The sequence below is a fragment of the Manihot esculenta genome, chromosome 7, assembly GCF_001659605.2.
Source record: "Manihot esculenta cultivar AM560-2 chromosome 7, M.esculenta_v8, whole genome shotgun sequence".
In the NCBI taxonomy this organism is placed as follows: Eukaryota; Viridiplantae; Streptophyta; class Magnoliopsida; order Malpighiales; family Euphorbiaceae; genus Manihot; species Manihot esculenta.
The window spans coordinates 34,170,921-34,194,016 of record NC_035167.2 but is presented as its reverse complement, the minus strand read 5'-3'; the positions used below and the strand labels follow the sequence as shown (position 1 = coordinate 34,194,016).

Sequence of the window (23,096 nt, the reverse complement as noted above, 5' to 3'; positions counted from 1 at the left end):
AATATATAAAAATTTATAAATATTATTATAAAATATATTTTTTATATTAAATTAATTATTAACAAATTGATAGCCGATAGCTGTATGTAAAATTTAAATTTGTCAATTTTTTAATTTAAATTTCTTTCAAATCTAATTATAATTATTTAAATTCATTTATTTATTTTTTAACCGGATTCAAATTCATCTATTAGGGCTAGGTCTAATCGGAACCTGAACCGTTGCCTTTCCTATTTGACATCCATCTAAATTTTGCCACGTCATGATCAATCCACTTTGAAGGTGTTTTATAGTCGTTAGGTAACTTAACGGTGGTTGAGAGGCGTTGTGGTTTGTCTCGCTTCTGGGTTTTGTGTTGTGAGGGTTTTAAGGGTTTTTGAGTTTCAAAATACTTCCTTTTCTTCTCGTCTTTGAAGAAGATGTTGCCCTTTTGCTTGTTTCAGTCTCCTGAAACAAACACAGATTTAAAAATTAAGCAAAACAGCAAGGCAAAGCAAAAGATGAAGGTCGAGCAAATTTGTCTCTCGCTAAGGTAAAAGCGTCTTTAATCCAAGTTTTAAGATTTTCCCATACTTCCATTGATACGAATATAGTGTCTCATTTTCCGGGTTTCCTTTCCTTCTCTTCAATGCTTTATAATCTTAGCTGTTTTAGTATTTTGCTGTGTCTTTGGTGGAAACTAGCGATAGAAGAGTGATATGTTCTGAAATTAGCATTGGCTCGTTTTAGGAAAGTTCCATTGTAGCACGCAATAAGCAATGATTGGCAACCACAATGGTTATACAATTGAACAGCAGAGCAGGCTTTTTAATCTGTGTTTGCGGCTTCATAATCAACCTGCGTTGGAAAGGTAAGGGATTTCCTCACAAATATTATTCTTTTAATGCAAAGAAATTAAGGTTAGCCATATAGTTGATTGTTTTCCCTTTTGCCAGTTTATATTTGGTTTCCTTTTGTTTATTACTGGATTATCTCAACCACTTCTCTTTAGAGCTTTGGCTTGAGCTTATGAATTCTAATTGTGATTGTTAAGTTCACCCACTAAAGTCTTGTAGCTCTATGATACACTGTACCCATTATCCAATATATATGATTAATGTATTGGAAATAGAATAAATTTAAAACCTCCATTATCAAGTTTGGAATAATTCTTCATATTCAGCGATTTTAATGGTTATTTCAAATCAACCAGGCATTTAGAGTTAGATGAGACATAATGGCTAAAAGAAATTTGCTTTTTAATTTATTAGGGCAAATATTAAAACCCTTAATTTTCATGTCCTTGGTGAAGCACACCTAGATTGGTAAATAATTTATTCCTGTCACTACTGAATCAATTGCTACTATCTTTTTGTTTGACATAACAAAAGTTTACTGTTCTCTGATTTCCTATGCAATGGCCTTAAGTTATTAAAACCTTGTAAAGACAGAAAATTAAATGCTATACAACTAATGACTAAGGTAATCTTTCTTTAGAGGAACATGCATGCATATAATATAGGATATAGTTGCCAAATAGAAAATGGAAATCTTCATTTTGTGAACCAAGAATTGAATTGAATTGTAAGATTCAATAAAAATTCTCAAAATTAATTAAAAATTAAGTAATATATATATATCAAAATAAGCTAATTAGAAGTATGCTTTTGTCATAGACAATAGTTATCATTGCACATGTGCTAGAACTCCTAATTTAATTTGATCAAGTAATTTAATAATAAAAAAGAATAATAGGTTACATTAAAAGGTTAGAATATATTAATACAAAATGTCATAATTTGATAACTATAATTAGAAAAGAAAATTAGCTTAAAAGAAGAGAAATAAGAGGGAAAGGGAAAAGAATAGCTAGTAGAAGAAAAATAGCTAAATAAAGATTTATGTGCACTCTTAATATTAACAAATGAAATGAGATCTTAAATTTGAAAGCTATAAAATCTACCAAACTATTAGATAAAGAATCGACTAAATCATGTGAAGAATCTTTCTCACTCAATTTACTATCTATTCTTTCAAGTTAGTCACAATTTAGGTATATTTAAGATTTTTTCCATAAATTCAAGAATGGGGAATTGAATTGAGAATTGTACAATTAAAATTGAGAATCATAAGATTCAAGTCATTTAAAATTCACCTTATAGATTCAAATAGCAAGGGTGGGAAATAGAATAAATTTGTAAGATTCTAATAACAATGATGTATGCTCATTTTGGATATCCTGTTACTCAACCTATATCTTCTTATACTTGGGCGTTAGTCAACAAAATGTATGAAAATACAAAAGAAGGTTCAATGCAGTTGTTCCCAGCGAATCTTAGTTTTAACATCAATTGTTATTGGACCCACAAAATGGGGAAAAATAGAAGGCATCTTTTCTTGTCAACATCACAATGAAAAGCTACTTAGTGTTTTTGCACGTCTAAATTATTTTTTGACGACTACACCAGAAATGGTTAGGGCTTGACGAATAAAACCAAAAAATAAAACCGCCTACTTAAAATTGAATAAACCAGACCAAAAAATTATTGAGCCGAGCCAGTATGTTCGTTCTCACTGCCCACCGCCCCCCCCCCCCCCCCCCCCAAAAAAAAAAAAAAAGAAGAAAAGAGTTCAGTTTCAGTTTTTATCATTGGAAACTGCAACTAATCAAATTAAATGAAAGATGCACATAACAATTAGTTTGGTTTGGTGAGCTGGTATTATATGTATTATATATTAAATGTTATATTTATGTTTCTGATTTATAAATATAATATTTTTTTAAATTGTTTTTTTAGTTAGAGGCTTCATTCCACTTTTTTCTTCCTTTTCTTTGGTTGAAAAACTTGTTTTTCGGAATTTATCAATTATTATTAGACTTCTTATTTTCAGTATATGGTACCAATGGGTTATGAACTTATGATAATGTCTGGTAACTATTCGAATATATTAGAGTTTTTAACTTTTGGATACAATATTTCCAGTGATTTGGAATTAAACTAAAACCGAGACGTAGTTTTACTGGCTAAAACACCTACTGTGCTATAATAGAAATGATGGCTGCACAAAGGAGAAGAAGCAGGAGGAAAGGAAAGGAAAGGAAAAGAGAATACGGAAGTATTGGGCATACTAGATAAAGGGAGGGCAATGGTGTCTGGATTTCTACATTCTCTAAAGGAGGAGGAGGAGGGGGAGAGAGAGAGAGGAAAGGAAAAGAGAATATGGAAGTAGTGGGCATACTAGATAAAGGGAGGGCAATGGTGTCTGGATTTCTACATTCTCTAAAGGAGGAGGATGAGGAGGAGGAGGAGGAGGAGGAGGAGGAGAGAGAGAGAGAGCAAGGAAGGGGGGAGGATGCCTAGCATGCCATGTTGATTTTCAAAAGGAGGAGAATGAAAAAAGGGGAAGAGTGGTTGTTGAATCGAAATGCTATCTCTCTCTCTTTGTCTCTTCAATTTCTTTTTTAGTATAATGCCTTCTCTTTTCAATCTTTTTGGAGTCTTAGGCTCTATTTGTTTCTGTAAAATAATGTATATAGAAAAATTTTCTGTGGAAAATACTTGGAAAATATTTTCCAAGAAAATAGCTTACTTTCCGTTTCTCTTTGTAATTTAAAAAATAAAGATATTAATAAATTTATATATAATAGTGTTATTAAGATTCTCAAAATCTAGAAAATGACTTAATATTCTTTTTAATGAGGAGAATATTTTTCTAAGCACCCCAAATGTCATAAAATGTGAAAAATATTTTCGAGAAAATATTTTTCGTGAAACAAACGGATGCTGAATGTGCAGTGGATTTCAATTTAAAATTCATATTTCAATTGTCACTTTTATCCTTATATATAATTAAAGGTTTTTAAACACACTATCTAAAAATTGATTTCTTTTAATTTCTTTTAATTTCTTATATAGATCATATACTTATTTTTATAATTGAGTATTATAACCCATTCTATAAAAGTTGTAACTTTGTAAATTTATGTTGTTTTAGTGAATTATTTATTTCTTTGACTCGTTTTTACCATAATTATTAGTCATATGAGATTATAATGATATTTTTTTAAATTCTTTATTTTTTTTATTTGATTCATTTTGCTAATTTTCAAAACAATTCTTGGTAAGTAAAAGGATGGACCCATTATGTTGTTGGATTATGTTTCTTTAAATAATTGTTGTTGTTTCTTTTTAGTATAGTAAATAAGTGGTTGTACAATGTTATTAAAATCATGGTTTTATTTTTTCAGTTTTTAATTTTTAGACTTTTTGTCTAAGTTATAGTTATTTTTATTACGTGATATACAAAAAACTAAAATTTAGGCTCAGTTGATATTTGGACTTAATTTTACATGATGAGTTTTGTCCAAATAAATGAAAAGTAACTTAAATTTGGTAAAAACAATGAAAACCAACATAACCCAACCTGATCAGGTTGACATGTTTGGTTTTGGTTTAAAAACTTCTCAAACCAAATATGTTCTAGGGTTTGCTGAATTGTGCACACTCCTAGAAATAGTTAGATTGGTAACTTGTAAAATCTTTTAACTTTACTAACTGATTAGGCGATCCTGGGAGCATCTACCAATTTCAGGAGGTTCTTGATCCCAACAATTGGTCCCCAGTTTTTGTTGTTTATAATAGGTTGTGCAATTGACAAGCATATAAACTCAGATAACTCACAAATGATAGGTGTACCTTCTATTTGTTTATATTTTCACCTTCTAATTTTAGTCCTGATTTAGATAATGAGATGTCAGTAATGCAATACTCAAGGTTATTCACAATTGGATTTTTGTTGCTAATATTTTTACCTTTAAAACCTGCTTGGTTATTTTCATGGGAAGCTTTGCAGCAAAGATATGATTTTGAATATGTTTTGAGGATGTAGAATTCATCTATACAATTGGATGAGCGTGATTCAAGTTTCATACTTTCATTTATGGCAAGAAGTATAATGAAACTATTGGTGTTAATATCACCACGAGAATATAGATTGACAATATGTTTCATATAAGTCAGATAGCAAACCCATCCAATAAAGGGAGAGCAAAAAGACATAAATGAGGGCTTTATGAATATGATTTCATACAGCAAAACAGTTTCAATTTTTTTTTTTTTTTTTTTTTTTACATTTCTACAATATATATTCATTGAGCTAGGCTGAACTATAGAAATGACTAAAAATTACAGATGAATCCAGCTCTGACTTTTATAGCCTCTTGTTTTGTTAAATACCAGGATTCCTGAATGATTTTGAACTTTCTCAAACAGCTCAGAGCATTTTGTGAAATCTTTTGTACAAGGCAGTTGGCATCTTCCCCAGAAGATGATTGACAGCACTGGGCAAAATAACCAGTGTGTCTTTATTCAATAAATGTAATTGCTGGGTCATATCTAGGAATAAATCTAAAATTTCATTTAATAATGGAGATATTATACACAATTTTTTACCTAACTATTTAATTCAAATTACAAAGGATAAGGATTAGGAGGCTCCAATCAGAAATAGCTAAAAACATTGATTGTCACAAAACTAGCTGCATATGTGCAAATATGGAAGCACAACTTTACCATTTAATCTTATTGCAATTTGTCTTGCATTCTTTGTTGGACCATTAATAAAAGATGAAACCACTTTGTCAAGAGAATCTCTGCCAATTTTTGACAGGCAAGATTTTTTTTTTTTTTAAGGTTATGAAGCTTCATTCTAACATCTTCTATGAGATAACCAGACTCCTTTCAATAGCATAATTTCTTCATTTGAAATTCATCTCTTTGACATTCACTTTTTGTCCATCTACCGATCGAATTCTGGAGTTTCTCCTTAAATTAAATGAGAAGATAGGATGGGGCACATAAAGTTCTCTTTTTGTTCCTTCTTAATATCATATCTGTCCTCATTACTTACTTTTGTCCATGTTTGTAGACCTCTACCTTCAATTCGTTTCTTTAAATTCTAGTCGCATTTATGTAAAAATGGTAATCTTACTCCCTGTTCCTTTTTCAAGAGGATCCCAAAAACCCTACTTTTTCGAAGTAACCCTAATGTTTTCTTTGTGGTTATTTCCCATCCCTTTTTACTAAGTGCAGAACAACAACTGTTCTTTCCTTTTCTTTTTTCTTTTTTCTTTTTTTTTTTTTTTTGTGTAGAAGGGCTTATAAACTTTCAGAAAATGACGGAAACAGTGTTGGAGTCTGTGCACAATATGGAAGTACTTTAACTCCTTGTAAAGCACCAAACAGCTGATTTTTTCTCAACTTGGTGCCAATTTGGGGATATGAGGGTTTCTTTTGCTGTTTTATCTTTGAATCTTAGTCATCTTGTTCTTCCTAATCTATTATGTTAGCTTTAATGATTTTTTTTTCTCTCTCTGCTTAATTCACAAATCTGATTTCTAATTGCCTAAGGTTCCAGTGGTAATTTGTACACAATCATTTGAGGAAATATCAATGGGGCATTGCAATGGAGAGGGATCCTAAAGTTTCTTTTCGGAACTGAAATTCAGCTCTTCTCTTTATTATGGGAGATCTTCAAGGGAGTTTGTCTTCTTGCTCCTCTTCCACCACTTCACTTGATCTATACCCGTTGTCAATTGATTCTGAACTCTGGTTAATGGCTGAGCAAAGGACCCAAGAGATACTTTGGATTATTCAACCTGCTATGGCTTCTGAGCAGAAGAGGAAAGAGGTTATTGATTATATTCAGAGGTTAATTAAGGGTTATTATGCAACTGAGGTGTGAATTTCCAACCTGCTTTTTTATGTATTTCTTTTTCAGTGAAGTCTTAGTACAATAGTATTTTTCCCCTTTTCTTTGATGTAATCATCTTCCATTTTTTTAGGGTTAACCTTAGAAATTTTCACTTGTTTCCTTTGTGGATCTTTTTTGTCAATAAATTTTCTATTATTTTTAGTGAAAGTGTTTTCATGGAAAGTTTGTTTTCACAAGTTCTTTCTGTATCAGAAATGAAATCAGTTTGTGATATGGGTTCCTTATCAAGGACTCACTTGAGGTGTTGGAGCCATAAGAATGCGAACTGCTGTAGTTGATCCGTGGGCAGTTATTCGATAGCTTGACTAAATATGCCTCTCTGATTTTTTGCTTCAGGAATTCATTTAGATTTTAGATTCTAAGTGCCCCACGTTTCATTTGAGTATCTCCTTCTCTTACCTAGTTTGTGCATATTGCCTACTACTCATAGTATAGCTGCTTCCACTTTACGTGGTAGGAAAACTCTTTTTTTTTGCCCTTTCATGTGAAATTAGGGATTTTAGTCACTGGATGAACTTTTCTACTTTATGGGGTGGGCGGGGGGAATAACTAACGTAAGCTTAGCTAAGCATGTACACGTACCATGTGACGTTCTGTGATAGGAAGCTGACCAAGACGCCACGTAAAAATGATGATCCATAGGAGTTCTTTTTTGCGAGTATTTTTTTTTGGCCTTTTGGAATTTAGATTAACCTTACGTGGCATTATGGTGCTTTTCAACTAACCTCATTTTAATTCGAGTACCGATCCCAATCAGTTGAACATTTATTCCCGGGATCTGAGGAACGACTTTGACTTTTGACTGCATTTACCCATAAAGGCTTTGCTGAAAAGCCTTGATGTTAATTTATTCAATTTGTTGAAGGGGTATTATTCATCAACCTTACTTTAACTTGAAGTCGTTTTCCATTGTCATGCACTTTCACAGGTCTTTTCATTTGGTTCGGTACCATTGAAAACCTATCTTCCTGACGGAGATATCGATCTAACTGCCCTCGTACAACAAAACATGGAAGAGGATTTGGCTAGAGAAGTCTGCAATATACTCAAATATAAAGAGCAGGACCCAAATTCCGAAATAAAGGATGTCCAGTATATTCAAGCACAGGTTGGCTTACTTGACTTCAATCCTTCTATTGTAAAGTCATGAATTGGTAGTCCACTATATATATGATCACGTTCCTTTGTTATTTCTCCTTTGTTGCCTGTTGTTTCAAATGCTTCTATATTGAGTTTTTTTTTTCTCTTTTTTCCATTTTTTTGGAAGCTAAAATAATTACTTTCTTCTGTCTGTTCTATTTCTTGCACTAATTGAGTGTGGTATTCTTTCAAGTATAGTCACTTGACCTCGGTGGTTGACTAGTTTTTTCTTGACCTAAACCCTCTCCCTCTTTGCTATAAGCATGTGAGCAACGATATGTACCATGCTTCTAGATACCGACAAATGCAATTAAAGGTTGTTACATTTGTTAACAAGTCAACGGTGTGAGGATGCTATCACCTGTTTGACTCTCCCTAAGGAGAGTATGTTTGACAAACTGATTTAAGTATTTTTGAACCAAGAGAGTTTACCATTTAAAACTAGTGTAATATATTTTTCTTTATCTAGAAAATTTCAATAATTACTTTCTCTTCATTAGTTAATTTTTAGGTCATTAGTTATCTTGTTCAATCCAACTTAGGTTGAGACCAATTTGTTCATGTAATAACTTCAATTGGGATAGCTTTTGGACTTGGTCCATTTGCAACGTATGCCTTGATTGGAATGTGCAGTAACCACTGACAGTTCATTCTACACCCTTCATTCACCAATAAATATTTAAGGTGCATACATATATATATATATATATATATATTCTGAATCTCAGCAAAGACACAGCTATTGTTACTCACAATATTAAAAGTAGCACCAACACTGTCACAACCATTACCTTTCATCAATTAACATTCAGTCACTTCTATTTTAGTTTAATTTGATCTGTCTGTAGTCAAGAATATGAGTAAAAGGAATATACAACTTTTATAGCTTGAAGCTAATATGGCTTTTTATCACAAATTCTTGAGGTGTTAGCCATGTGTAATAATTCGTTGAGTCTTCCATTAGCTACATTTGCTCTTTAGAGCTACTTTTGGATAGGACTTGCTCTTCTATTCCAACAGAAAAGTAGCCAAAGCAACTTCCTATGAACTTATATTTTATTATTATTGTTTACAATATGACTTCTTCAAGTTTGCAACAAAAAAAAAAGAGATAATCTGAAAATGGTTTTCTGTTAAACCAGTTTTCATTTGTCGTTAAATGTATATAAAAGAGCCTGTGATGATTATGATATGTTACCAAAAGTTCCAGTTGAGAAACATAAACCATTAAGCCCCCTACCCCTTGTGATTTTCAATTTGGAAAATTTGTTCCATGTGTGGACTATTCTAATTTGAATTATAGACCCTACCAATCCAATTGTTCTGAAGTAAAATGCAATAATCTCACCCATTTAGGTAGTTAATAGTCTTAGATTCCACATAAGGCGTGTGGAATTTAATTTCTTTGATTTTTACTCCACAAATATATACTGCATTTTCTTTCTTGTTTCAGCTATTATTTTTATGCAAAAAAATAAATAAAGGATTCGCTTTTTATGACCATTTGTTTTTCAGGTTGAAACTTTGCTTTTGCTAAGCTTAGCTTGCAAATGCAATTGTATATTTTCTACTTTTGAGGTTCTCTAGAATTTAGTATTCCATCATTGCCTTGTTATGTTCCACTTAGCACTGATTTTGACAAACCAGTTTATATTAACAAAATAATAGTCATTTTTGTAAATCTATTTAAACAAAAAATGACTATCTAGCTAATCAATTATTTCTATTGCAAACTTTGACTCGGTCACCTTTTCAAGGACACTAGTCCTTCACATGCGCTGATCATGCTAGGTTGTCTAGCATTTGCAACCTATTCCAAATTCATAGGAAGTTGAGGTTCATAAGAAGTTAAAATTAAAACCTTAGTCATCGAGAGGAGTTTTCAGTGATATTATGCTGCAGAAAAAACTGGAGAGAGAAAAGTATATCCATGATTTGTAGGTATAAGCCTATGCAAAAGGAGGCCATTTTGTATGTGTAGATCTGGGGTTCAATATTATACCTAATACTTCTTAGTTCTATACAATTATAGCCCTACCCTATTTTAAGACTAGATGCATGTATTTTTGTGCAACTTGTATGACAGAAGCGAAGCTTTATATTTTTTAATCTCTTTTTTTTTTTTGTTGAACAAAACAAAGTTAATTATTTGCTTGTATGTAATGTTGCAATTTTGGATGCCAGGTTAAGATTGTAAAATGCTGCGTGAAGGATATATCAGTTGACATCTCTTTCAATCAATTGGCCGGGCTTTGTGCTCTTTGCTTTCTGGAACAGGTATAATCCCACGTTATCCATTAGGTTTAAAATTATTAAATGTAATGTGCCTTCCTGAATGAATAAAACAATCTATGTTAATATTGGAGGAGAGAGTATAGCAAGATGTGTGGAATCTGCAAGCTTACTGCAAAGTATTAGGTACATGGTTAAAGGGACAGGATACAAACGTTTTTGGTTCACCATTTTACCCTCATTGTTATTCCTGTATGTTGTGAGAGTAGAATATTCTCTTTGAGAATGCTTTAGCAAAAAAATTTCCATGCAGTAGAAATTTATGCTGTGACTGTGCTTTGCATCGATACTATGGTACAGTTCACACCTATTGCACTGCTATGCTTGTGGAGATGTTATTATCTATGCTAAAACTGGCTGTTGTGTCATTATTCTAAGAATATTGTTGTGACCATTTTATCCTCGAACTCTCCAACCAAATTACAAGACACATCGAATTTGTGTGGCACTGGTGTTCCTCATTCCTTCCTCTTCTCATCTCAGTTTTGCCTTTTCTTTTTTTTTTTTTTTAATAATTAAACTATTTTGGTTCTTCCACCATGGTACTATTCTAATTAAATTGTAATAGTTATTAAACGATTTAAGCATTATTCTCTTTGGATATAATAATTTTATTTTGTAAATTACCTGTATATTGATGAAATGTTGACACTTGCATCAAAATAAAAGAAAAATAATCTTCATTTTAGTGCTCCTTTTAAATAGTAGTGAATTTTCTTTAGATTTTTAAAAGTTCTTAAGTTTTTTTATTAAAAAGGTAAAAGGGAATATTGATAATGTTATAAAATAGCAATGAACATAAATTTCCATTTTTATTCTAAAATATTTGGGTCTGAAGCATGGTTTAAATAACTACGTACGGTCATTATTTACAGGTTTTGAAGAAACCCTTGGCCGTTAAGGCCTTGACATAACGGTGATAAAATTTTATTATTGTAACGGCCATTATGGCCGTTATGCAATGATAATGGCTGTTGTAGTGAAATAACAGCTATTTCTTTTCTTTTCCCAGCAGGAATCTTCGGATCAATTTTATTTTTCTTCACCAACAGCCTTAGTCACACAAAAATGAATTATTGGAGGGTTCTTTCACAGTAGCCTTCATTCATATTCATATTACAAAGCAGAAAACTTAAAAAACATTAATATTTTTCTCAAGTTCTTTCACAGCAGCCTATATTTACGGATATTGATCAACCCCTTCTCAACTTTCTCAAATTTCTCTCAAGCTTCACTACCTTTTAAGTGTTTATTTAATTTATTCGTACTTATTATTTGATATATTTATATTTATTGTTAAGTTGTATAATTTAATAATAAGTAGAAACATATCAAATAAACAGAAAACTAAGTTATACAACTTAGTTTTGTGTTTATTTGATATAGTTCTACTTGTTATTAAGTTGTTTAACTTAGTTTTGATTATATTTTCAAATATCTTTTAGTTTCATGAACTTTGTAAATTTTTCAAAAAAATTTGCATTGCTGTTGCCGTTGCCGTTACCGTCACATTACGACCGTTACAGGTTTATTTCCGTTACCCGTGACCGCGATTTGAGACCATAATCTGAAGTAAGAAATAATTGTTAAATTTTCAAATGATATCTCTTATCATTGACAATAAATTTAGTGAATTTAATAATTGATTATGTTGTGATGAAATTTCATAATTTTTTGTTTGTTATTAGTATGATTTAAGTCATATGTTACTTCTGTAAACATTGAATATGCTTTCTCTATAGAATTAAAAGTGGGCATATATTTAGATTTGAAAATTCACATGTTCATATAATTAAAGTATTCTTTATGATTGAATTCTATAATAAGTTTTTTTTATTATCAAATTGCCGGTTATTCAATTCTTCACAACATATGAGTAATGAATATTTTGAGATATATTTCTTCTTATTGTGGATTTGGCATTTAATTAAGCAATATTCATACAGTTTCATATTTAATTATAGTGATGAATTGAGTTTCACTTCAACCAGAAGTAACTAAATAACTAGTAAATAGTTTTGAAATTCGTAAAAAATTATTATTTTTTTAATTCTAATCATATCGATCAACCTTTAATAAGAATATTATTAATACATGAAGCATCCTGCGGATAGACCAAATACACCGACTTGTATATTCTAAAGAATCTGCATAAATCTTTACTGCTAGCAAACAATTGTAGCGGATGTGTATATGTGTGTGTTACATTAATATGCTTCTCTTGCAATATTTACCTTTTAATTTATCTTATCTTTTGTTGTTTTAGAGTCTTTCATTTTGCTGTTCCTTTTTCCTTCTTATTTTCTATCCGATTCTCAAAGTTAATTAAGTAACCTGCAAATCTTCCTCTTTTCTATTGTCTCTTTGAACCTTTGCTTAAGTCAATGAGGGATCTTTGCGCAACTCCCGCACCCCCCATCACCACCACCACGAGGTCCCCCCCAATAGTGTTGAACCACAACCTTCTTCTCTATTATTAACGTTACGCCTTTTTTATTTCTCTTTTCTTACTGTTTCTCAGGTTGATCAACTTATTGGGAGAGATCATCTTCTCAAACAAAGTATTATATTAATCAAGGCCTGGTGCTTTTATGAGAGCCGAATTCTTGGAGCACACCATGGCTTGATTGCAACATATGCTTTAGAAATATTGGTCTTGTATATCATCAATATCTTCCATGCATCTCTACCTGGTCCTTTAGCAGTGAGTATTTTCATTTGAACTTTTATTCTGTGCATCTGCAGATGAATGATTGAGCTGACTTTGATATTCTGATTACAGGTGCTATATCGATTTTTGGACTACTATAGCACTTTCGATTGGGAAAATTATTGTGTCAGCATTAACGGTCCTGTGGCGATATCATCCCTTCCTGAAATTGCAGGTAAGTAGTGTTAAACTATGTGGGGTGATCATCTTGATCGGTTTAAGCGGTTACTTAAAACACCTCTTTCTTATGTTCTTTGCAGCAGAATCACGAGATAATCATGGGAATGAGTTATTGATCAGTCCAGAGTTTCTGAAAAACTGCAGAGAGACATTTTCAATTCCAATAAAAGCTGTTGAGAATGGGGTCCATGAATTTGCTGTTAAGCATATCAACATATTGGATCCTTTAAAAGACAGTAACAACTTAGGGCGTAGTGTCAGCAAAGGTACTTGAATAACATTGCACATTGAAGCTATTACGGGTGACAATCTAGATTTAAAAGGCTTTTTCATGGTATCTGCAAATATGAAACTTCCTACAGAGGCATCGGAGTTCTTTCTCTTCAGAGACCTGCCACAATTTTACAAAGGAACAATTGATGTTGTGTGTTGGACAATACTTCACATGTCATCTACTAGCAAGAGACATTTTGCATGTCACTTTTTATGGTCGTAAGACAAAAATATCTGAATATCAAGATCTGAATGTGCCATAGATATTTTCTATCCTTAAATGAAAATTTATTAAGCTTCAGTATTACATTTATGTGTATACACGTATGCACACACATGAGAGAGAGAGAGAGAGAAACTTCTGCTTAGAATTTTAGCAATCTTTACCTGAAGAAATGGAATTAAATTCTGAATTTATTTATTATCTTTGGAAGATCAAGACAAGAAAACTTTTTCCAGAATTATTAGTGCTTGAAACTAATTAGCTTATGATTATCCATGTCTTTCCTTCCAGGAAACTTTCACCGCATAAAATATGCCCTTGCTTATGGGGCTCAAAGACTTGGGGAAATCCTTATGCTGCCAGGAGAAAGCATGGGAGCAAGACTGGAGAAATTTTTTGTAAATACTTTAGATCGCAATGGGAGGGGAGAAAGGCTAGATACACAAGTTCCTGTACCTGCATTTGGCACTGGAAGATCTGAGGTTTCTAATCTCACAGGAGACTATGACAATGACTACATCGGTCTACTGCAAGGACAATGGTATCACAATTATTCAATGCCTGTTTCTCCCCAGATCAGTCCACCATCATCACCTTCTCAAATCCAGCAGAGAAGTACCTGGGACATAATGTCTCAGTTTCTGCAACACAAGCAAAATGCATTTTTTCAAAGAGGGAAAAATGTATATATCCCGAGATTGGTACCCTATCATCCATATGGTTTACACCTATATGCCACTACTTCTGGTATCAATGAAATGGGGAAATCACGAGGAACAGGCACATATATACCTGATGTGGTATATCTAAATTTGTTGTTTTCCTTGTTAATTGGTCAAAATCACTAGGTTTTTTCACTCTTAACCAAACATTAAATGTCGCTTGAATTTTGCAGAGCAATCATCCTTACAAAGATTTGTTATCATGCACGAGGGTGAGGAATCCAGATTCTTCAACTCACAGTCCTGTAAAATTGTCTCGAAAGGCTAAGGAAGTTGAAGTTGAAGATGATCCAGAGGCAGAGAAGAGCAAGAATGTTCGTCACCTTGATCTTTCATTGGATGAATTCAAACCACACAGAGAAAAGGGTGAGAATAGCAGCTCCATGAATGTTTCACTAGATCAATTCCCTCATTTGCCCTGCCTCAAGAAGTCCACGTCATCAGAAACTAGCCAATCCTGTCAGCCCATCTCAAACTCCCCACAGGCCAAAGAGTGCTTTGCCGCCTTAAGAAATATCAACTTCGGGACTTACAGGCATTCATCATCACGATTGTCATCGACTTCATCAATGGCAACTAAGAAAGTGGATAGTGGAGTTCCATCCACTTTGGAGATAACGTCGTCGGCTATCCCAAAAATGGGAAAGCTGAAGCAACAAGAATCACTGGAGACTGACAAGGGTAAGCATGCATTCCTTTAGTTTATTAAGGATTTGAAGACCATACACAATATTCTCAAAATTTCTCTTTACTAATTTGGCAGTGCAGGGTCAGACAGCAAACACAAACCCTTGGTTGAGGGGAAAAGGGTTGTGGATGGAAGATGAAACCCGCAATGGCAAAAAGAAAGGTTGATGCACTACCCTGAAGTAGATAGTTGCCTGCATGGGAACAGCAGTACTAATACCTGTCTCTTAAGACTTGAGAAATACTTTTTGTTTTTGGTTCCGACTTTCAAAGCATAATGCAGAAAGCATTTGTAGAGGATGGTAGCTGAGTTTTGTCAACCTTTTACCCCTTTTTGGGTTTGTAGAGTTGTACTTGAAAAATGTTAGCGTGCACTGCAATTTTCTGGAGCATACTTTTTTATCTGCAAAATCCCAGTTAAGAAGATATTTTAAGAGTTGTGAAATAAATTTTCTTCCCCTTCAAGCCCACAAGAGTAAAATGTGACAGTTACAGCTTTGTTTCTTATTTACAACCACATAGGTTTCTCAAATGTCCTGATGGTGTAAGCATTGTGTTAGGTCCTGCACCCGTTGAATGTGATGATCAATTCTTGAGCATAGTTCGTTAATAAAGATGTGTTTGCTTAAAGAGAGAATATAGAAAAGGTCGGGAAATGGAGAGATGAATAAGAATCAAGACTTGCAGACGAGAATTGATGAGTAATAGCATACCTCATTTCACATCTCTGCAAATTACAGACTTTTCATTCTACAAGTTGAAAATGTTAACAGAAGAGGTATGTCAACTTGCAGCAATGGAAAATTCAATCCAGTCCACCGTTAAACCAGACTGGTCCAATTTTTCATTTTTTTTCAAAAAATTCTGACCTTGGCGCTGAACCAGATGAAACTAAACTGACAGGTTCGGTTTGGATCAAAAAGTGCGACAACCATCTGATTTATGCCAGTTTCAATCAACAGAGGCCCATCTACCCTCACGACAAACGTTAACGTTGAAATGGCACCAGCGAGAATACACTATACTAAAATTTACTGTTTATATTTTCTGACTAATATTATATAAGTTCCACTCCAAGTTTCTACATAATATGACTGCTAGCGTTTGACAGTATAGTATGTTTACAGTAACACTATTTTTTTCTCATTTTTAAAGAAAATCAGATGCACAAACATTGAAGCATATGCAAGTGGAATCACCCATATGAACTAGAATCACACGGCAATGCATATTATCGAAAACTAAAATCCAGAGCGCCGCGCCTTCTGGGGAGTAAAGATATACATTGCACAGTCATGAGCATCAACTCGAGCACCAAATGATGCCACAGCATCTCCTGCAACATCTTTGTGCTGCAAACCCAAATTAATCCTTCAGTCAGCACAATATGAAGTACACGACAATACAAGGCTCAAGCCAAGTTTTATGAGTTAAAAACTTGGATTGACTGAAGTCTTCTAAACAGAAACAATTCATTAAATTTTACTGCTATGAAATTTTGCAACGCTATTTGACATACTTTCTCCAATTTATATAATGGGAAAATGTTTAAACTACTGTACAGCAAGCCATCGTGGGATGGCAATATTCAGCTTGTAGTTTCCTTACTTGCCACAAGTCTCGCACTGAGACACTGGTGCCGGATTCAAGCCCAAGTACATTCCATCTAGCTGTAATTGTTGCAGCTTTTGAACAACGATTCCAGAGAGCAACCACCAAGCGATTTCCCGACAAAGGACCTGCCCAGATCTGGAACGATCAAAGTTACTGAAATAAGTTAAACATGTAATGGTAGATAATTGCATAATTGGTTTTTTTCGAATTAAAACAAAATCAACAAACTTGACTTCACCAAATATACTTAATGAACCCAATATATCATAGAACATAGAACAAGCATTGCATTCCATTACATATGCACGAAGCAACTGTCACATTTCCATAGATAAAACAAATGGGTAAAAAAAAAAATTTCTTTCTACTAAAGCCCCTCGTGTAGTTTGGTAAAAAAGAAAGGTGTTCAATTGGAAGACAAAAGCGTGACTAAATTTGTCCCGGTCACTTTTCGAGGTTCTGATAATGCAAAATGACGCAACACAGCAGGACTAGGAAACATTCGGTTATTCATCCCTTCTTAATGTGTAATATCAACTGAATATATTATCAATGGATGCAAGAGGGCCACACCTGTAGGCAACCATCAGTTCCAGCAGTGTAAACTTTCCTTCCCTGGACCCCAAGTGGGTCTGCAATTGAATCAAATCCTTGTAAGCTTAGTTTAACAGACATGATAAATGGAAAAGATAATATAACATCAAGATATCAGCCAAAAAAATAAATAAATAAAACAGGAAGCAAGAAAATGCTGCTTTAAACACGTTGCATAGCAAGATCTATGAAAATCATTAAATCACCTTGGTTTACGGCAATGACCTCCTTATTTGTTAGAATCTCAAAGGTTTCCGCTGTCATGTTTCTCACATCACAACCAATCAAAAGTGGGGCCTGCACATCTAAGCTCACCATATTATGGACTCAGAAGGTCAGATTTAGCATTCATGCCCAATGCTAAGGTTGTGCAAGCTTGAAAACTAGCAAAGTTACCCATGACCCACAAGGAGCACTAAACAAGTGTCATTTCTATATAAACACATTCATGACCAGTCAAAACATTCATGCAGCACAAATGGCTAAGGTACCAACTTGTAATTAAAATGTCAAAGTGATGAAAGGAAAAAATAAGCAGAGTTTTTCTGAACTATATAATTTCATCCAACTCAACCAAGCCTTAACCAGAAGTATATGGAATGGACAGCATGATATTTCCTTCAGTAGCTTAGCTATGACGATATTTTCCATCATATATAATGATAGATTAGCTTAATAAGATCAAACATCTATCTAAAAATGGAATAACTAAATCATTTTGTGCTGGGTAATCTTTATGGCTTAGAAAAAAAGATAAAAATAATAACAAATGAAGGATATTTTGCCAATTCAATCATAAATGCCAAAGCTATATCAGTAAAGCACACTTCAGAGAAGTGACCTTCATCAAAGCCCAGATGCTAAAATGAGCACGATACTCCTGGTAAGTCATGCCTCCATTGCCAACTTCCAACATATCTGGATCTGCCCAGGTAAAATATGATGGTAAATAAGATAAAACTGCTGGGACCAAATAGCTGAGCCTTTATATCTACATATTCACAAAGTTCCAGGTTTTCACCATTCCATCCACCAGGTCCAGCATAGGCTGCCCACTTGTCATTCAGATCAGCTAAAGTAGTCATGCTTAACAATAAAGGAACAAGAATCAATCAGCATTACAACCAACTTTTTGGGCTTAAAGCGCCTTTAAAAAAAAGACAGTAAGTCATAACTGGTTCAACATCTTAAGAACAAATAGTAAATGTGGCAAGGCTGCCAACTGGCAATAAAATAGCAAATTATCCTTGGGTAAATAATATATAAACAAAAGTTGCTTGGGCCTTTAAACCAGATACGCATGACATGTGCATTTTGAATAATATATTAGGGTCAAGATGACTAACCTTGCCCATGAATCATTGATGTCATCTGTCGTGCGCCAACTATTTCCAACTTTCCCAGCCCATAAGGCAGGGTCATCGACACCCCTATCAAAACCAAAACAAAAGGGCTGCAAATTACTTTGATGATAATAGGGACCATATAGGATGCTTAAAGAACCATATGAAGTAAATGTTTACCATTCACAAAGTGAATAGAAAATTCTGCGCCCAGTTGCATTAAGAGCATCACGCATTGGTGGGTATCTGGAAATTATCAAATTACATAATTTTAAAGTACTTAGATGGCTGTTTGATAACATAAATAAGCTTGGGATGGAGATGAAACCTTTTTTTCGGTTCAATGCCCAAATTGTAACAGTTGTCATACTTTAGATAATCCACACCCTGATAAGAACAACATCAAAGATTAGCTCAAATTAATAGCTCTCAAATAATATTACAACCATAGGGTATCAGGTCCTTTAAACAGAAATCATAAATTCCAGGTTCTGATGGAAATTATTGTAATGAAGTTTTTGCTTAACTAGATATGGCTACAATATGGAGAATTACAAACTTATTTTGTTCATGATATACTTGGTGCAATTAATAGCACATAGAAGATCATTTAAATATTTAAACAAACAGAATCAGTCAATGATTCAATTATGAAATTAGAATGATTTTCAGCTGCAATCCCCCTGCTGTTGACATTTCTAGAAACTGCTTTTGAAATGATTAATTTTACTTGAGTGCTTCTAAAGAAAACCTAAAAATCAGAAATCAATATTAAAGGATTTGCCTCCAATGAACATTAAAATACACAAAAGTAAACCAGCTAACAATTGGTAGACTTCTATCAATATTAAGTACAGGATAACAGAACTAACCCAAGAAGCAAACAATTCTGCGTCATCGTTTTCATGGGAAAGTGACCCTGGTCGAACTTGACACGTAAAAATCCTACAGAAATGCAGTAAGGTGAGTCCAAAGAGTGAGTGGAGATTGAAATAACAGCGATCATAATGAATGATCTGTCTTCCAGATTCTGAACAATAGCTGGAAAGTTTATCCTACCCAGCATCAGAATAAATACCAAGCTTGAGGCCTTTCCCATGTACATAATCTGCAAGAGCTTTGATTCCTGAAGGAAATGTTTTTGGATCAGGAACCAACTGACCCTGTGAAACAAAGTCGGTCATACTAAAGAATTGGACATGATTCATAGCCTCAAAATTTTACCAACCCCTTTTGGATGCATGCAAGGACAGGAGAGAGGATGAGGCTGTGTCAGATTTTATTTCTATGCTTTCTGGAGTAAAAAAAAAAAATCATTTCCTATTGAAAGTTTCAGACTTTCTCTGTAACCAGCAGATAATTCATTGAAAGAAGATGCAGTTTTATTGGTCTCATTGAAAGCAGATAATTCATTGGCAAGTCAAAAGGCAGTTTAAAACTAACAAAAATAAGAACTATAATTTGAAGGGTAATGGGACCCAACTGACCTTTGCATCTCGGGTTATAAAAGACCAACAATCATCTGCATCCAATGAATTGGAATAAGCTTGAAGAGAAGGAAAAAGGACAAAAAACAGAAAAATACTTGAAACAAACAGAGCATTATACCTATGTTAACAAAAACATAACCTAAATCAGCCAAGCCAGTTGAAACAAGTGCATCAGCTGCAAACACAGAACTGTACATTAATATTCTAAAGAAGTTGTATCAAGGATTAAAAAAAAAGTTCCCAATTCCTAGGATCGACCAATTTAGAATTGAGATTATAGCATCCACAAATAGTAATAATTGAATCAAATTGCATACAAGAATGCATTCAAATATGAAATGTACATTAAGTCCTCAATTTAACACATTATCATAAAGTAAATCTCATAAGGCAAACGTCAATTTCATAGCATGATTGGCAAAATCCATAGACTCTAATGCATATAGGGCATCTATTACTTTAAAAACCATAATAGACAATTAAAAGTCCACCTAGCCACCCATGGTAATTTGTTCTTCACCATTTATGTGGAAAGATAGACATACTGTTCATCAGAGTTTAAAGATTCTAATACTTCCCAAAAAGTAGAAAAGAAAAACCAAACTGCTAACTCAATTATTGTCAATAAAAATAATAAGTTAGAACCTCAATCTTGCCTCTGCTCAAAATTATTTTTTCTTTTACCTCTACTTCTCTTTCTCATTTCAACTTACTTCCGTAGCCTCTCTTATTTTAAGGAGCCCAGTCAAATCACGTGTCTTTAACTTGTAACAAAAATAATAAAATAAATCAATAATCAAAATCAACAAAAACACCAAAAAAGGTAACATGATCACCTGTTTCCTTGATGACAGTTTCATTGATATTGCAAGCAAAAAAATTCCAGCTATTCCATCTGCGAGAATATGATTAAGAATACAAAATCAAGCACCCAAAATAGAGATATGAAGAAAAAAAAAAAAAATTGGGACATGTTAAACTGGCATCGATAAAAATAAAATATTCCCTGAGCATTGCAAAACTGAACACTTGTGCACCCCAAAAGGCCAAGAACAACAGGATCCCATTAATACCCACGACCAAATATTTGAAGAAAAAAAAAAGTAATATCTCATTGAAAAACATTACTTTTGTATGATATGCAAACAAACACAACGATAGATAAATCGATGAAGCAAGAGAGTGAGTGAGAGACCCCATCTGCGGAGTTCGTGCCAACCCGTTTTTGAGCTGAAGAATCCCATACTTAGAAGTATCAAAAATCCTATTAAACGATTCGCTATACCCAAAACTCCCTTTCTCATAACTCTGCAACAGAGGCCCTTCTCTCCCTGCAACTGCCACTTGAATCAGCCATGAAAGACCCAAAAAATACAAAGAGAACAAACAGCATCTCTTCCCCATTAGTGAATACAATCCTTCGAGTATGTCCATCTGGTCTTCAAAGCTCTAATATACAGAAAATTTTTGGGACGGAGGTAAGATATGTTGAGAAGAAACTGAACTTTGGCAAGTCTTTGGATACGGAATTAGCTGTCCCACCTTCAACGAATGCCAGGTCGACATTTGGATTTTTTAATAGATATTTATTAATTACTTAATCAATTGAAACAATTATGGATAATACTTGTTTGTTGTTTTTTTTAATCTATCGTTTTGTTGGGCTTTATGATTATTTCTTATCTAATTTGGTTTCATTTTAGTTTTGGTAAAATTGAATGGATCTGTTTACTTTAGCTTCTTTAAATCAAATTACATTTTAAATCATTTTATTTCAAATAAAAGGATATAAGAATTCAATATTTCATATAAATATAATAATTTTTATTTTTATTTTTATTTTATTTGTTACTATAAAATTTTAATTTATTTTAGTTAAAGTTTTAAATCATTTTCCAAAAATATTTAAATATAATTTTTATTAATTATTTATAAAAATATTGTCATTAATTTTTAATTATTTATTTAATAATATAGCATTAACCTGTTGGATCTGAAAATCATAGTTTTGATAACATTTAAAATAATTTATTTTTATTTAAATGTCAGGACAACAGCACAAGTAGAGAAACTGTTTGGTCTGCAAAAGAAGGCCCCACCACAGGCAAAACTACAAAAATCCCACTCAGGGCCCCACTTGTAATTCATCTTCCTTCCTTTATCTTTATCTTCTTTTTTTCCTTTAATTTTAATTAAATATAGTATCAAAAATGTCCCTTACCAATGTAATAAAAAAGGAAAAAAACTAAAAACATATCTACACCAAAACTCTGATTTTAGCAAACTCTGAGTTCAGCAACCTTGAGGGGGTAATTGGTGCTTCAACATCTATTAAAAAATAGATTAAAAAAAATTAGTAATATTATCAAATATAACCCTTCTCTGCTTATTTGGTTAAATTTTCAAAGTGAAAGCTTATTTAGGAGTTTCAATATGGACTTTAGAGACCTTTACCTTGTAATGGGCTTTGGACCCATTTCTTCATCCATGGATTTTAGAGAGGCCTGGTATTCCAATTCATTAAAACTGGCCTTAATCATAACCTGGTCAAACATATACCTCTCTGAAATATGTATTAATAATTAATTTTAAAATCAGTAGGTTTATTCATGAAAGGGACACTAAATTATTAAGAAACATAAATAAGTATATACATATTTGGTTTGGTGATGGGGTCATGGCAGGCGGCTCAGGCAGACGCCTATGTTGAAAAATGAGTAGAAATTTTTATACTAAAAATCCCAATGCCATGCTTTGGACGGCAATGGATTTTATGCACGAAGATTGAAAGATTTTTGACCTTTTAACATGACTTTATGCTCCAATACCAGACTCACCCTAATCACTAATCAACCTTTCTTTTCCCAAAAAAGCAACATGAACCTCGCCACAATTGCTACAAAGTAGGACAATCATGGCAGTTTTGTGAACACATGCCTCAATCCCTAACCACTCTGATGTTAATAAACTCAACTTAATACATGTCTCATTACTTAATTTCTCTAATTTTTTTTTTTTATAAAAAACAAATTGTAAGTTAATTAAAATAATGTTATCACAATTGAGTGCCCATAA

The 23,096-nt window shown here is 33.1% G+C and overlaps 2 protein-coding genes across 10 annotated transcripts; one reads left to right on the top strand and one right to left on the bottom strand.

The window, feature by feature from the left end:
* The first annotated feature begins 229 nt into the window (after positions 1 to 229).
* LOC110619339 lies at positions 230 to 15,455 on the top strand. Of its 8 annotated transcripts, none has more exons than XM_021762727.2 (11): positions 230 to 532; positions 730 to 850; positions 6,390 to 6,717; positions 7,682 to 7,861; positions 10,078 to 10,170; positions 12,707 to 12,889; positions 12,968 to 13,070; positions 13,156 to 13,341; positions 13,863 to 14,371; positions 14,467 to 14,974; positions 15,062 to 15,455. In XM_021762727.2, exons 3-11 carry the CDS (start codon positions 6,502 to 6,504, stop codon positions 15,118 to 15,120), a joined length of 2,037 nt encoding a protein of 678 aa, XP_021618419.1. In that variant the 5' UTR covers positions 230 to 532; positions 730 to 850; positions 6,390 to 6,501; the 3' UTR covers positions 15,121 to 15,455. The 8 variants fall into 8 exon arrangements, with proteins under 8 accessions (XP_021618419.1, XP_043814478.1, XP_021618417.1 ...); XM_043958543.1 differs by having other exon boundaries at positions 235 to 532; positions 735 to 850; positions 6,397 to 6,717; positions 15,057 to 15,455; XM_021762725.2 differs by having other exon boundaries at positions 235 to 532; positions 735 to 850; positions 15,057 to 15,455.
* A 547-nt stretch (positions 15,456 to 16,002) lies between these two features.
* Positions 16,003 to 21,556, bottom strand: LOC110619340 (alpha-galactosidase 3). 2 transcript variants are annotated; one of them, XM_021762729.2, is made up of 15 exons: positions 21,217 to 21,556; positions 20,858 to 20,916; positions 20,140 to 20,196; positions 20,019 to 20,053; positions 19,591 to 19,694; positions 19,404 to 19,476; positions 18,860 to 18,918; positions 18,712 to 18,777; positions 18,535 to 18,618; positions 18,210 to 18,274; positions 18,030 to 18,112; positions 17,395 to 17,485; positions 17,168 to 17,226; positions 16,589 to 16,729; positions 16,003 to 16,332 (listed from the first exon to the last, which is right to left on the bottom strand). In XM_021762729.2, exons 1-15 carry the CDS (start codon positions 21,453 to 21,455, stop codon positions 16,222 to 16,224), a joined length of 1,326 nt encoding a protein of 441 aa, XP_021618421.1. In that variant the 5' UTR covers positions 21,456 to 21,556; the 3' UTR covers positions 16,003 to 16,221. The 2 variants fall into 2 exon arrangements, with proteins under 2 accessions (XP_021618421.1, XP_043814480.1); XM_043958545.1 differs by having other exon boundaries at positions 21,150 to 21,552.
* Positions 21,557 to 23,096: the final 1,540 nt, after the last annotated feature.

What these genes read in the sequence shown, in the direction of transcription:
- LOC110619339 (XM_043958543.1), top strand. Translation starts at nt 6,502, where the DNA reads ATGGGAGATCTTCAAGGGAGTTTGTCTTCTTGCTCCTCTTCCACCACT. An exon ending in AGGGTTATTATGCAACTGAG is followed by an intron (nt 6,718 to 7,681) that starts GTGTGAATTTCC and finishes GCACTTTCACAG; the next exon opens with GTCTTTTCATTTGGTTCGGT. An exon ending in CTCTTTGCTTTCTGGAACAG is followed by an intron (nt 10,171 to 12,706) that starts GTATAATCCCAC and finishes ACTGTTTCTCAG; the next exon opens with GTTGATCAACTTATTGGGAG.
- LOC110619340 (XM_021762729.2), bottom strand. Translation starts at nt 21,455, where the DNA reads ATGGACATACTCGAAGGATTGTATTCACTAATGGGGAAGAGATGCTGT. An exon ending in AACTGTCATCAAGGAAACAG is followed by an intron (nt 20,197 to 20,857) that starts GTGATCATGTTA and finishes CTGTGTTTGCAG; the next exon opens with CTGATGCACTTGTTTCAACT. An exon ending in GCATCTGGGCTTTGATGAAG is followed by an intron (nt 17,486 to 18,029) that starts GTCACTTCTCTG and finishes TTAGATGTGCAG; the next exon opens with GCCCCACTTTTGATTGGTTG.